The sequence below is a fragment of the Culex pipiens genome, chromosome 1 (assembly GCF_016801865.2).
Source record: "Culex pipiens pallens isolate TS chromosome 1, TS_CPP_V2, whole genome shotgun sequence".
NCBI classification, from domain to species: domain Eukaryota; kingdom Metazoa; phylum Arthropoda; class Insecta; order Diptera; family Culicidae; genus Culex; species Culex pipiens.
Window position 1 is genome coordinate 2,440,569 of NC_068937.1, and position 16,189 is coordinate 2,456,757.

General features: G+C 34.2%; 1 protein-coding gene across 14 annotated transcripts in view; it reads right to left on the bottom strand.

Annotated features, from left to right (window-relative positions):
- Window positions 1-16,189, bottom strand: part of LOC120415082 (disks large 1 tumor suppressor protein) — a 106,119-nt gene that overhangs the window by 20,890 nt on the left and 69,040 nt on the right. The window contains exon 2 of one of the 14 annotated variants that reach the window (XM_039576498.2): window positions 6,781-6,967. The exons of 12 other annotated variants lie outside the window; for them this stretch is intronic. In XM_039576498.2, coding sequence (XP_039432432.1) covers window positions 6,781-6,834 — 54 coding nt within the window. In that variant the 5' untranslated portion in view covers window positions 6,835-6,967. Of the gene's footprint in view, window positions 1-6,753; window positions 6,968-16,189 lie in introns of all 14 variants that reach the window. One more of the 14 variants, XM_039576497.2, reaches the window with a different exon arrangement.

The following is a 16,189-nucleotide window of genomic DNA, read 5'->3' on the forward strand; positions in this document are numbered from 1 at the left end:
GTATTGCGGTGGTCATGGGCGTAGGGAAATATGCGTTTTAATATATTGTGACCTTTTTTGCTGAATATCATTTTAATTTTAACTTTTTAACGGAATATTTTAATGGTTTTCCCTGTCAAAAAAGCCGGCAAGAAAAATAACTTTAAAATCTAAAAAAGCCAAATCATTCATTTAAACCAAACTGAAAATTATATAAGTTTTATCCAAAAAGAAGTGATAATTTTTGAAACAAATTTCAATCATAAAACAGGTTTGTAAAAACTTTAGATCCAGATTTATCGGATGTGGCCCGTAGGACTTAACCATGCCAATTATTTTTGCAGGATGATGTTTTAGAATAATGCCTTGAAGTTTTGCATCATTTCCGGTATTTTTCTGTGAAATAGTTTTTGTTATATTGACCAAAAACCCATGTAGGAGAGCCGAGGTACCCCAACGGAATCCGGAATATCTCCGGTAAAAATGAACCATATTTGTCCCCCATCTAACAGTTAAAAATATAGACAAATCTGGATCTATTGCAACCGGAAGCATCTAAATTGCTCAATTCTACCGAAAGTTATGAGATTTTTAAGAAAAAAATAGGAGTCAAATGACTACCCGAGCGTTTGAGTGTTAAAGAATAAAAATGAGAAGCTTGATGAATTAGATGTAAAATTAGACAATAGTTAATAAATAAAGATACAAAACAAGCTTAGATTATAATAATAATAATTAATAGGACAGATAATGAATTATTCAAATAAATAAATTCGCAATAAAATTAAAAAAAAGATTAGGCAAATAATAAACAGACTTGATATTACAGATTGCCAATCTGCTTATGACAACCAAAACCGGGATTGTTTTTTTTATTTGCCTCAAAGTTTTTGGTACTTTCCCTATCCCGGGCAGACGGTAATAACAAAATCCATGCCATTTCAATAACAAATACTGTTAAAATAACATAAAGTGTTATGGAATAGGGTTTAATAACAGTTTATGTTATCATAAAAAAGTGATATTGGCCAAAACAACTTTGGAATAAAATTTTTTGTTATGGAAGAATACCTCCAACTGTTATTGGGATGATCGGATTAGAAGAAGAATAACTAAAAATGTTATTAGTCTTTTATTACAATAACAATCCAATAACAAAAAAATCATAATGACGAATAACATATCTTGTTATAAAAACATAAAATGTTATTGGCATAATATTTTAAAATATCAAAAAAATTTATTCCCATGTTATTTCCGTCTGCTCGGGATGACCAAAGAAGCCATTTTTTTCCCATGCAAGGCTCCATAAAATTTTGACAGCATTCCATATAAAAATGATACGTAACTATACGAAAATTTGATCTTATGAAGAAAATTTTCTGATCGATTTGGTGTTTTCGGCAAAATTTTAGGTATTGATGAGGACTGTTAAGAAAAAAAAGATACACGTATTTTTCCTCAGTTTTGAAATTAACATTTTTCCTAACAAAAAAAAAACAATTTTCCAAAAGCTAAATTTTATTTAACTTTTTGATACTTTTTTATATGTTTTAAGGTACAAAAACAAACTGTTGAGCTGTATAGAAACCAAAATTAAATCAAACCTTAGGTGACTAAATCTAAATTTGTATCTAAAAAAATCAGTTTTTCGTTTTTTTTTTAAATTGTGTCTCTGAGTGGACAATGAAAAGTTTAAAAAAATCTATACTTGATGTAAAAAATATTGTATATTGAACCTGAAAATTTATTTAACAGAGCGGATAAAAAAAAACCAAGAAAACTGGGATCAATTCATAAGCCTTTGCAGGGAGCTTTGCTAGCTGAGTGTTCTTTTTGGGAAAATCAATTTTGAGAAAAAAAAACCCAAAACTATGAAGACTAACATTTCAATAGAGCCAATTGTTCAACAGTATGCTGTTGTAGTGTCAAAGCTTGTGTGTACTTTTGATGACAAAAAAAAGCAATCTTTAATCATAAATAATGCCAAACACATTCTCCATACAATTTTGAAAATTGACTTTGGTGAAAATTTGCAATTCGCAATTCGACTTAGTGAAAATTATATCTTAATTCGAAAATTTTCAAGAGTCCTTTATCCTTAACCGATGGATAAAACATAAAATGCACCTTGTATCTGCTTAATTGTTTGTATTTTTTATGAATAGCAACATTTGCAATGTGTGTGTGTGTGTGTGTGTGTGTGTGTGTGTGTGGTCCAATCCAATACCCGCTGGCCGGCAGCGAAATTATGGGAAAGCATAGTTTGTATCAGACTTGGTTATGCTGGTACAGCTTATCTCAGTCCCGGGTATTAGGTGGTGTTAGCCCTCGCGCTGCTTCCAGTGACCCATTTCAGAATGACAGAGCTCCTTGCGGTCCAATTCCGAGGTCACTGGGCATTGTCTGGCCCCGCCTAAAGATAAAGCAAGAACCAGACGGGTCCTCGATCTATCTTTAAACTTCCAATCCCATCAGGCAAAACAGGGATCAGCGCGTATTTAATAAGTGGCAAGTAAAAATATCTCAGTTTTCAAAATGTCCGATATGGACTGATCTCACCAAATTTTCGAAGCAGCTACCACTATTTTCTTTCCTTCACCTTTTCTCCTATGGTGATGATGTCCAGGTCCAGTTAAAAAAATGTAAATCCAGCGTCGTTTCTTCGCCTAGATGTAATGCTCGACAGCGAAATTTTCCATACGCGACGCAAATTTACAATATGCCATCATATAACGAAACAGCTTAAACTACGACGCGAAACGACCGAAATATGTTCACTTTTGCTAGGAAGCGCAATCTTAAATTTCCCGAAAACTCCCGAATACAACGCGGACGATAATTTAAACCTTGTCAAAACAAGAGAAAAATTAAATAAATCTAGATAAAACTGCCTTAGTTCCAAGAAAACCGTTGTCAAAATTCTTCTTCTACTGTACCACAATCAAAACAAGCACTCATATTTCCGAGAGAGAGGTGAGTGTCGTGAGAGCCCAGACTTGCCCACACCCTTACACCCTTACCAAAAATCATGATTTTTTGAGTTCCAAATCCCACTTTTCATACGAATTTTTCAGTTCAACCCATATAACCATTTTTATGGTTGTAGTACCTGAACTCAAAAAATCGTATGAAAAGTGGGATTTGGAACTCAAAAAATCATGATTTTTGGTAAGGGTGCACGCAGCAAAACTGACGTTTAAACGAAATATGCCAAGGAAAGCTACACGAAGCACAATAACAAAACAAACAGGAAGAAGAAAAAAATGCATTAATTTGATGAAAATCTTAAAAATCCTCTACAATTTGTACTAGATTTTATTGAATTTCTCTTCTGTATGTCAGTTTTGATAGTTTCGTCACAACGGAAACTAATTAAACCACTGAAAACACGCCGAAAATGAAAATTATCGAGGACCGACCGAACGACGAACTTCTTCCTTACACAGACAAACAGACAACTCATGAATAGCAACATTTGCAATGGTCTTTAATTGAGGTTCATGGTCGTGACAAAAAGAGAAGTTTATTCTCCTTACAAAAAAAAACAATATGATGAGGTGGATAAAAAAAACTTCTTGATGCAACATCAAAAAAATAGGTAAATTTTTTTCCACATTTTTTAAGGGGCTATAAACATCATTAATTTGTTTTAAAATTATCATCAACAATGTCGAATTAATATTAAATTTATAAGACTTAAAAGTTTTGTATAATGTGCAAAATTGTTAGGAGTATGACAAAAATAAAGACTTTAAATTTTTGTTTACAAAAATGAAACTTTCCTTCTTTTAACGAAAAAAACAAACTCTAAAAATTATGAAAATTATGAAAAAAAAAACTAAAATTCAAATTTTAACTCAGAAAATTGCTTTTAAGTTGCTGTCCATTATTTGTTTTTGAGGATTTTTTTGATTTCAAGGAGCAATTTTCGACACATCGACACACAAAACCATGCACTTTTTCAAAATGTTGAGTTTTTTTTTAATAGAATACAATTTTTAATGAAATTCAAGTTTAAAGTAAAATTTTCCAAACAATTTTGACCAGAATATGAAACTTTTTTACAAAACCTCGCTCTACAAGCTGAATATTATTCTTTGAGCTTTTTTAGGACTCTTGGCTAAATATGAGCAAAATCGGTCAACAAAGTAGGGGAAGGTGGGGCAAGACGACCATATGGGGCAAGAGGAACAATCGCTCGTACGGCCGTAATTTTTACAATTTTGATTATTTCCAGTATGAGGAATTGTTGCTAGCAATGCAATTAGCTGATTCTACTACCACATAACCGCCAAAACGACGTAAACGCCACGGGGCATGAGATTTAATGAAGTTTTTTTTTTCAAAACCTTTGTTTTCTTATAATATTTGGAAAGTACAAAATAAGGCTTAGGGTTCGATTTAAGGCTCATTTTATCAAAATGCTGATTTTCCTAGATCAGTAGTGTCCCTACCAATGACTTGCACCTATTATAAAGTATGATTTAACTTTTGGCTATTTTTGTTGAGAGCTTTTAAAAAACCTTGTCCAGGTGGGGCAAGTGTACCATATGGATTTTTATTATGGAAAAAATACGAATTGCTACAACATCATATTTTATTGGGAAATAAATACATAAAAGAACTTAAAAACTGATAAACAATTGATAAAAAAAAAATCCGTACAAAATATAGTGATATTATCAAAATTTCCTTTTTTTCATCTAAGTAATAATTTGTTTTTGTATAAAAGATCAATTTTTTAGTAAAATATTATTAATTAATCTAAAAATTAAAGAAACGTTTCAAATACATTCTAATCTGATGTACCTAAGTCAAGCCATCCACATTAACGACCCCCGGGTCTTTTGTGGTCTCTATTGCAAGTTTCTGCTCGAACCTAGGAGTCCGAAGGCTTGAATGGAGAGAGCACCCAAACCTCTTTCTACTCCAAGGAACCTTCCACCCCAGTGTTTGAACTGACGACCTTTGGATTGCGAGTCCAACCGCCGCCAGCGATTCCACCGGAGTAGGCTTGGTTTGGTGTGTTGTTTGTACTTATGGCATGGAGACAACTCCTACACCTGGAATGACTTAACGGCCTAACAACCAAGGCCGGGACCGACATTTTACTTCCTCATCCGATGGAAGGTTGGAGCAGATGGGAATCGAACCCAGAATCATCCGCTTACAAAGCGGACAGCGTAACCATTCGGCCACGCACTGCCACCTGATGTACCTAAGTGATAACAGTTCAATTGTTAGCAAATTAACATGTTATTTCATGCATTGTTCCTCTTGCCCCAACGGGTTGTTCGTCTTGCCCTACTAGTTGAGAAGAACGTACGGAAAATCAATTTTTTTAAAATCAATTTTTTACATTAAAAAACAGGATTTTTTAAAAACTTCTTCTATCAAAGTCTTAGTCAAGACCTGGAATAAGATGATTATAAAAAAATCCGACAGATTTTTAACGTTTTTGATGGGTTATAACGAGCATTTCCTTAGCTTGTTACACTTGCCCCACTTTCCCCTACTCAAAGGTGTAGTTGAGTAGTTTGTATGGGTTAAATCGAAAAAATGCATTAAAAATCTTTTTTTCGGTTTTGTCTTCAAATATTCCCAAGAGCGATTTCAGTTTTTTGAAATTTAATGATCTACAACTTTGTAGAATACATCAAAGCTGTAAAACTCGATCCTGAAAAGTAATTCGCGTTTTTTGAAGTCTTTTGTATGGAAAAAAAGTAATATATTCTAAATAGTTGAAATTCGATTGTAGAAGTTTTTTCAATGAAAATTGTAATGTAGAGTAACCATATTTTTGTTGTCCTCCTGATTTTTGGATTTTTTTAAACTTATGAAAAAAAATTGTGTTAGTTTAAATCTTAAGTAATCATTTTCATCCCCCCTTTCACCCAACGCTAATGGTCCCAAGCCGAGGGAGGGGAAGTAATAATTCTATAAGCCAGGCCTGCTCTGATCTGGTCAGCAACTGCCTGCCCTGACTCTAGCAAAAACTTGATGCTAGCCTAGCATGACAGCATTTTCGTGTGTGGCGCATTTTTGTTAGCCAAAAAAATATTATATTTTTTTTTTGCAAAGCATCTTTTAACGATGACTCAATAGTCGCACGCAAGTTGCACCTAGACTAGAATATTTGCGAAAATTACTGATTTTTTTTCGAACTAGCTAATTCGTGAGAAATTAACCCTTGATGTACCACTAGTAAAATTTACATATATTTATACATTTTCAAAGAGCAAATCAGTCACATTCTCCCACATTTTTCGTGTTTATATAAACAAACAGAAACCGCACGCAATCGGCCCAAAAAAAAATCTCACAAAAAGCGGAGCACCAGAAACACAATCGCCCAATCCCAATCGTGATTTGCTCTACCAAAATGACGTGCCAGTCTCTGCCTAACCCCAGTCAGTCAGCGGGATTGAAACCGGAGAGAAGATTTACAATAAAATAATCAAACAAATATGCTGCTCCCAAACAGCTCCGACAGCGCTCTAATCTTATCTCTTTGACTCACGAACGAACCAACGAGGTTTGCGCGCCTTTTTTTTCCATGATTAGATTACGATTGGGGAGCTTTGTGTAAACAAAAAAAAAGAGGTGGCACTATCACCTTTTTTTTTTGCTTGCCGCGAGAAATCGTCCTCTAAAAATATATTTCCTTGATTAGTTCTACTACAGGAAAGGGGGAGAGGGAAGAAAGACGCCCTTGAAACCTGCGATTTAGTAGTGTGTTAGTAGAAAAAAGCAAAAAACCAAATTAATTACCGTATCCAGATTGAATAGTGACGAAACCTTCTTGAGAAATCCTCCTCCGTCCTGTTGGCGTTTCTTTTTCCTCGTTGTCATGCTTTTGTTGTGTTTTCTCTGTTTTGTTTTACAGATATTTTTAAGGCACTTTTCACACTTTTGTTTTCACTTAATTCATACGATTTCTTCGATTTTCACAATTGATTACTAACTAGTAAATTGATTTATCTAACTATTTAAAAAATAATAATAACATCAATATTAACATTCCCATTTAACAATTCAACAAAAACAACTTTTTTAAATTTAGAATTTTCAAACTAAACAACAGTCACCTATACACAGCGCCGAGAGAAGAAATGAAAAACAGAAAAAGAAAGAGAGAGAACGAAATTTCGAATGAATCGACCACCGAATAAAAATAATCACGAAAAAAATCCATTTAGGTTAGTGCCATTCAGGAGTCAAGCACTGGCGGAAAAAGGGGTGCCCAAAAAAAAATGTCACGGAGCGAAATCCATTCTTGTTTACAATCATTTTAGAAAAAAAAAGTTAGTCCAAAAAAACAGGCACACGGGTCGATTAGAAAATTTGTGTGGTGGTGGTGGTGGAAAGAGACAACAACAAAATAAAAACAAACCGTGTAAATTTGGCGCGCTTATGGACAGCATTTTTTTGCAGTGTTTTGTAAATTAAAAAACATCTTCTTTGGACAGCTATAATTTCAAATATAATTAAATGCAATAAATACATCGAAGATCTGGCAACACTGTCTCAGGGTATGAACACATAAATATTTTTTTTTTGTAAAATTTGCTTTGCATCATAAGTACCTTTAAATTTAATGAAAATTGATCATAAATAAATTCACTTTACATTTTTCAACATAATTTTTGGATGGCCTTTTCGATGAAGTATATTTTTTATAGACCTGGCAACCCTATCAAAATAAAAGGGCACGCAATTTACAGATAAATCACATGTGATTATGAGGGAATTAATCATTTTTTTTTTTGCATTGTAATACAAAAAAGACAATAAGAAAAAAATAGATCTGGTAACCCTGTCTAAAGTTATGAGCATTTATGTGAATTCAAAATATTTTAGACATTATAGATGATACACGGTACATTATAGACATTATAGATGATACACGGTAAAAAAACAATTTTCCTGTTTTTAAACACATGCATGGCAATATCTCAGCAACTAAGGGTCGTATCAACAAAGTTCAAAAATGCAAAATTTAGAGAATTTTCTCAGCTTTTCAAAAATATTTTTTTCAAAAGTGGGCAAACATGCGCACTAATTAAAAAAAATAAAAACTGCAACTCTTTTAAAAAAAAAGTCACCTAAAAATGGCTGTAACTTGAAAACGGTGCACTTTATCAAAATTTCACTGAAGTACGTTTTGATTGCAAATTTGATTTTACATCGAAAATTAAAGTTGAAACATTTTTGCGACCAATATTTCGATTTTTTTTTAAAAACAGTATTGATTAAAAAATTCATAACTCGGTCAAAGATTTTTTGCACAACCTGGAAATTTCTGAAAAGTTGGCATTTGATGTCCTCTAAAACATATCAAAAATTAAAAAAAATTCAGAAATAGTGTTTTTTTGTAAATCAAGTTTTAGTGACAAAAAGTTAAATAAAAAATCAACAACATTTTTTTTACCGTGTATCACTATTTTCCAGTGTAGTCCGTATCCATACCTACAACTTTGCCTAAGACACCAAATCGATTAAAAAATTCCTTTTGAATTTTCATACGAGCAATTCTCTACGAAATCGGTCTTTTTTCTTCAATTTTAATTTTTGTATTTTTTTATCCGACTGAAACTTTTTTGGTGCCTTCGGTATGCCCGAAGAAGCCATTTTGCATCATTAGTGTGTCCATATAATTTTCCATACAAATTTGGCAGCTGTCCATACAAAAATGATATGTGAAAATTCAAAAATCTGTATTTTTTGAGGCAATTTTTTGATCGATTTGGTGTCTTCGGCAAAGTTGTAGGTATGGATACGGACTACACTAGAAAAAATGATACACGGTAAAAAAAATTTGGTGATTTTTTATTTAACTTTTTATTTTTAAATCAAGACCAACATTTTAAAAGGGCGTAATATTGAATGTTTGGCCTTTTTTAAATGTTAGTCTTGATTTGTTTTGTATTGTTTTCGAAAAGATCAGAAAATTTCACAAATGTTTCATATTTTAACATTGAAAATCGGACCATTACTTGCTGAGATATCGACATTGAAAAATCGTGAGCTCGTCAGAATGGTGAATGAGGATCTCGTCAGTATTCTTCAATGGTGCCAGCAAAATATGTTAGTGGTCAATCAAGCAAAAAGCAAGGCGTTGTTTGTGAAAGGTGGTCGACGCAACGCCGCTCCGACCAGCTCGCTCCCAAGTATCCAGCTTGACGGTGAGCGCATAGATTGGACCGAATCGGCAAGCAATCTAGGCTTCATTTTCCAAGCAGATCTTCAGTGGGACGAACTTATCAACCAGCAGTGTGGCAAAATCTACGCAGGACTACGTACCCTCTACAGTTCTACGAGAGCTGCGCCTGTAGAAACCCGACTGAAACTGTTCAAAGCACTTTTACTACCCCATTTCCTGTTTGGTGACCTTCTCTACGTTAGCCCCAGCGCTGGAGCCATGGATAGACTGCGTGTTGCGTTGAACAGCTGTGTACGATTTGTTTACGGACTAAATCGATACTCCCGTGTAAGTCATCTCCAGAAAAACTTGGTCGGCTGTCCTCTGGATAGACTATTTGCACACCGTTCCTGCCTCTTCATATGGAAGCTGATCACAACGCGCTCTCCACCACTCTTGTACCAGAAACTAGTACCCTTCCGAGGCCGTCGCCAGCAAAACCTGATTCTTCCACGAAACAACACGCTGGCCTATGCGAGTTCGCTGTTCGTTAGGGGTGCGGTAAACTGGAACATGCTGCCTGCAGACCTGAAGCGAACTACGTCGGAAGCAACTTTTAAGAGGGGCTGCTTAGCTTTTTGGAACCAAGTGCAGCTGTAGTATACGCGTGTTCCCACTGTCGCGCCCGGAGGTCCTGGGGCCCCCCTAACCACAAGCTAAAGGAAGAGTGGAATAGGGACAACCCTCCGGCTCCTCCGGGGTGCCTGGTTGAAACGCCATCTGAAGTGTCCACGGAGGTGCTTGGGTGACCCGGGGCCCCCCTAACCACAAGTTACGCGAAGAGTGGCATAGGGATAAACCCCCGGGCACCCGAGACCCCTGGACGAGGTCGCATAAGGGGCACACCCCCATCCCCTCGGATGAACTTGGACTACTCTGGAAGGAACAACCCGGGACGAGACAAAAACGTGCTGCCAACTAAATGGACGACATAACCCAAATGGACTTACCGTGTTCGTTATAACCCTAGTTTTTTTTTCTTTTTTTCAAATTGTGACCAATGTAGTTTTATATAAATTTAGGTTATCAAATTGTACTCGAACAACACCTGGAACGGAACGGAAGTAGCAATTTAAAAGGTGAAAACCTTACGCTACTGGTTTAATAAACAAACAAACATTGAAAAATGGTGGGCTGTTTGGGTGAGACTTAGAATACATAAATTTTTCTGTTTTTAAACCTTTGCATTGCAATATCTCAGCAACTAAAAATCGTATCAACAAAGTCCGAAGAAGCAAAATATAGAGAATTTTCTCAGCTTTTCAAAAATATTTTTTTCAAAAGTGGGCAAAAATGTGCACTGATTTAAAAAAATGAAAAACTGCGACTATTTTCAAAAAAGTCACTTAATAAGGATTTAACTTGAAAACGGTGCACTTTATCAAAATTTCACTAAAGTACTTTTTGATTGCAAATTTGATTTGATTTTTGCGACCAAAATTTCGATTTTTTGAAAAAATCAGTATTGATTAAAAAATTCATAACTCAGTCAATGATTTTTTGCACAACCTGGAAATTTCTGAAAAGTTGGCATTTTATGTTCTCTAAAACATATCAAAAAAAAATAATAATAAAAATAGTGTTTTTTTGTAAATCAAGTTTTAGTGATAAAAAGTAAAATAAAAAAACATCAAAATTTTTTTACCGTGTATTATTTTTTTCCAGTGTAGTCCGTATCCATACCTACAACTTTGCCGAAGACACCAAATCGATCAAAAAATTGCTTCAAAAGATACAGATTTTTGAATTTTCATACATCATTTTTGTATGGACAGCTGCCAAATTTGTATGGAAAATTATATGGACAAACTAATGATGAAAAATGGCTTCTTTGGGCATACCGAAGGCACCAAAAAAGTTTCAGTCGGATTAAAAAACACAAAAATTAAAATTCTTAAAAAAGACCGATTTCGTAGAGAATTGCTCATGTGTGAAATAGATTTTTATTTTCATTATTTTTTATTTGTTTTCGGCCACTGCAAATTTTATTTCATGTTTTTTCCTTCTTAGAAAATTCCACGAAAATGGAGCAAAAAATTTGCTCAAAATTTTATTTTTCATTGAAAAACTTGTACAATAGATTGTAGACTATTTATAATACTTTTTTCTGTATTTTTGAATAAAATTCAGGCTTTTTAATAATTTTGAATTTTGGGACAACCGATTATAAATAGAACATTTTAGGAAATACAACATTTTCATACATTTATCGATATTTTGACATTTTTTGACAGTATCATGACTGTTACAATTGTATAAAGCATGTTGTGATACTTATTGCATAAAAAATGAAAATTTGGCTTCAAAATTGAAATGAAGCTTTTTATTTTTTATATTTTTTGCCCTCTGCCCCGGGAATGGGGAATGGAGACATAAACTTAGAAAAATAGTTTTAATGGCCTTAATGAATTTTTATTTGATATTTTTTAATATACAAAAAATGATCTTTTTCAAATATCAGGGTTTTTCAAAGATATTTAAAAAAACTCATTTTTAACAAAAAAGCCTTTTTTTGTCTTTTTCGAGAATACCGACTGGACACCGAAAAATAATATTTTGAGGGCATAATAAAATAATCGATTAAAAAGTATTTTGTAATTTTTTTTTCAATGAAAATACACCGTTGGCATGTCACAACTTTTTATTTATTTTAGGTGAAATAAGTTTATATTTAAAATAATTTATTATGTAATTCCTGAGATAGTTTTTTTTTCCAAAAGGCAAAGAAAAAAATATTTTAAAACATTTAAAAAAAAATCAAGAAATCGATCTAAATAAAGGAAATAACCCTTTGTAAAATCAACTGTATTTTTATGATTTTTAATCCGAATTCATTCCAGATTTCATTAAATTTAGAAAAAAAAACCGCTCCAATGAGTTGTAAATATTGATGAGCTGGCACCCCTGTTATGAGATATCGGCACTGAAATTGAATTTTTGGAACATTCGAAATCCAAAAAAGTGGTACATTTTGACGATTTTTTCTAGGATCATAGATTTAAAGGCAACCTTTCATTATTTTTTCTTAAATTTTTCACTTTCTGGCAACACTGTCCTGAGACTTAGTTAAATTTTTTAAACTTTTTGTGTTGTTGAAAATCTTGTTAAAAAAAACTTTCTGATCCATCTTGGTTGGAGAGTTATTTGAAGAATCTTTCCAATAAGTGCGAGTAACAGTTGGCAACACTGTTCTTAGGCATCGTGACTTATGAAATTTATAAAACATTTCAAATCCGGAAGTTGTTGATTCGACCGAAAATAGCATCCGGAAAATAGTTAAAACAGTTTTTGAAAATTGTAATTTATACTGCTGATGGTAGATAAGACAATAGAGCAATTCTCTAGGTTTTTGTAAATTGACTTTTCATTGTTTTTGTCGATTTTGTGCCTTTTATTTTTTTATGTGGCTCAATTGTGACAGCTGTCCCATACAAAAATGGTATGTAAATATTCGAAAATCTATATCATCTAAAGATTTGTCTGATCGATTTGGTGCTTCGGCAAAGTTTAAGATATTGATAAGGACTATCAGAAAAAAATATGAACACTGTAAAAAATTACCGAATTTTAAATTATATTTTTTAACAAAAAAATCATTTAAATTTTGAATTCTTATTTTTTATACATCAGGATAAAAAATGATTCGAAAAAAAGAAATCTCGCCTAAAAACTACATTTTTTACATTTTAAAATTTTAAAATTTAATTTGCAAGGTACTTTACAGAAATTTTGATAAAGTGCACCTTTTTGAAGGTATGGCCGCATAAATTTTGATTTTAACTAAAAGAAATGCAATTTTTCGATTTTTTAAAAAGTCCTCACGTGTGACCGCTTCTGAAAATATTTTTTTTCGAAAAGTTCAGAAAATGTCCTGCATTTTTTTTTTGTGAGGAACATAAAAGATTGAACCGGTGGTTGCTGAGATACAGCGGATAAAAAAAAAACAAAAAGGAAATTTGAAGTTTTCAAAGACATTTTAGAATTAACATGCTTAATAACTCAAAATCAGCCAAAAAAGTAATCTTTGGTTTTGATAAACGCTAAAATTTGTCCAGCAATTTTCAAAAATTGCTATTTTCCACCAAATTATGCAAAGCTTCACTTAACACTTCCATCATAACAAGCCTCCAAAATCACTCCCAATCGTTGCCACCTTGCCACCGCCTACTACCATCACTCTCGATAGTAAATAATGTCTGAATGGATTTCCTCCGCGCAATCATCACTTCTTTTTTTTTGTTGCTGCTCTGACTCAAATCGCAGCAAGCCGCGTGCCACCGCCACCGATTATGACTCAGGGAGGCTCCAATTTTTTTTTCGGCTGAATGTTATTGTTTTGCAACGCCGCCGCCTACTTTAACGAGGGTGAATCTTCAACCACTTTGCGCGCTCGCGCATAAATGACGGAAACGCCAGCCGCCGCAGGCCTAAATGGGAGGTTGCTGTAATGTCTATTATCAGAGTTTCTTCTTCTTCTTGTTATGTCGCTATCGGGGTGCTTCGCACCCGGTGATAGCGCGCAAGCCCACCTCAAGGTTGGCCTTCACCGACCAGCTATTATCATATTCTTATGAAGTCTCGGTCCGGTGACACCGGGAATGGAATTTCGAACACGCACACGCACAAACACAGGTAGTCGGCACTTGTTGTTGGTGTAGCAGTGTGTGACTTAAACCGAATCGACCTGGCTTAACTTGGAGTGACACATTTCAGCACAGTAGGCTGTCTGTTTTCTGAGTGCTGCTCGTCGATGCAATTAATATTCTTGACGTCGTCGTCGTCGTCGTCGCCTGCTGAGATTTCGCGACCTGATCCAAGTTGGCTGGCTTGGATCGGTGCTCGCCGAGAGATTGTGTCTAACTTATGTAACTCTAGTCGTCTTTTGTTTTTCTTTCCAGCAGGCAGCCACAGCAACCCCACAATCGTCTAATTATGCCCAATTTTTTTTAAGCTTCGTTTCGTTTACACTTTTTGCTTCTTCACATTCACAAACTTTTTTTCTTCGCCCAAATCTTCCTCTACCTGTGCGTTGATTTCGCTTTCATAACAGTAAAAAACAAGCGTGAAGATCGTTTCTGGTCCATTCGCCCGTGTGTTCCGAAATCCAAGGAGGCCACAACTCGAACTTTTTTTCGTCGTGAGGTGCAAATCGAATCCAACAGCAGCAGCTCAGAATCGAATCGATTTTCCGTACGCAAATCGCTCTCTCCAGGCCTCGACGTCCAACTTATATTGTTATAAACAAAAATAAAGAGTTTGCCCACGTCACGATGAAACACACGCGCCCCGGAACCCCGAAACTATTTCCAGTGCAAAAGTTGTTGTGTGACTGATTTGACTCGACTTGACTGCCGCTGCAGCAGTAGTAGGCTTTCCCCCCTCCCACCACAGCCTACTTGTTGATAGTCGGCGATCGATCCACACACCGGACCGGAGTACAAATATGTTGCTGCTGCCACATATTATCATTTTGGCCTACTACGACGACGATCGGAAAAGACTTGGGTGTGAGTGTGAGGTTTGTTGTTTGTGGTGTGGAAGAAGTTGCCATGGTGAAGGTGTGTGACCAGTTCGTCGGACACACGGCCTGCTGCTGCGAGGTGTGTGGTGGTGAGTTGGTAAGAAAACGGGCCGGTTGGAGGTTTTTTTCCTTGGATGTAGAAAAACTATTTTGTAGGGGAGGTTGGGGATAATTTGGAAATAAAAGTTTAAAAAAGTATTTTTTTATTTATTAGATTATTATTTTTTTTTTTGAAAAACGGTCCAGACATCACATCGAATAATCGAATCAACAAAAAGATTTTTACGATATTCTATTTTGGGTTGTTGAACTCAAATTTGACCCTCCCAAATTTTCCCCAAATTGGTACTGTTACAGACGATCAATTCTCTTAACACGAATTCAGTGCTAGGAATAAAAAAAAACGTAAAAAAAAATGTTTTTCATGATTTGCTTGTCCAAAGTTCTTTTAAAACCTTTGTCATATTTTCTTTAAAAAAAAGCATTTTTTTGCTTTCATTTTTGCGACAAACAAAGGTCACACTAAAATCTTTGTTTCATAAGAAAGTAGTCAAACGTAGAATTGCCAAACATGGACTATTTTATAGTTTATTGCAGACCTCTCAAAATGTATAAAACTATTATCATTGTACTATCCCAGGCTAAAAAGATATAATTATGTGTGCAATGGACATATTTATTCAGTTTAAAATAAACATTCAATGGTACTTTATAGAGAATTTCAGTAAAAAAAACCTTTACAATTAGTTTATTTTTATTTATTTTTTCAGTTTTCTTACTGTCTTTGAAATAAAATAAAACCCTTTCTTAGGAAATAACGATGAACATTTGAATCGAGATTTCTCGATAGCAAGACTGTTATTATTTTTTTTTTCAGTGTTTTAAAAATATTTGTTAGTGCAATTGCAAATTTTATTTCAAGTTTTTAATCCCCCCTCCCCCCAAAAAATTTCCCAAAAAATCACTAAAAACTACTAAAATGTTAATTTCCAAATATTGTAGAAACTATGCAGAATACATTGTACAAGCTTATTTATGCATTTTAAATCTAATAAATATTTTTCAACCGTTTAATACATTTTGAATTTGGGGAGCACAGATCGGTAAAAAACGAACAAATATGTAAAAATCTTATATTTTATCAAGTTTTTTTGAATTTCTGGATTTTGGAAATTGAATTTTCGGTTTTTTGAAAACCAGTTTCAAAGACATATCGAAACTGTTCAACGGTGATCGTAATTTGTCGATGATAGATCGAGAATTTACGATGGAATAATGTCAACCAACTATCGACAAATACATTCTTACCCCGTCGACAAGTTGTTTGATCGTGAACCGATAAATTACGATCGAGCGCTATAATTGCCTCGAACTATTTCGTTAAAAAGAGTAAATGGAGGTGCCATCGATTTATGCTATTTTTTAAACTACACCACTCTTGGATATGATAAAATTTTAAATGACGTGTGTACTGAACTATTGCA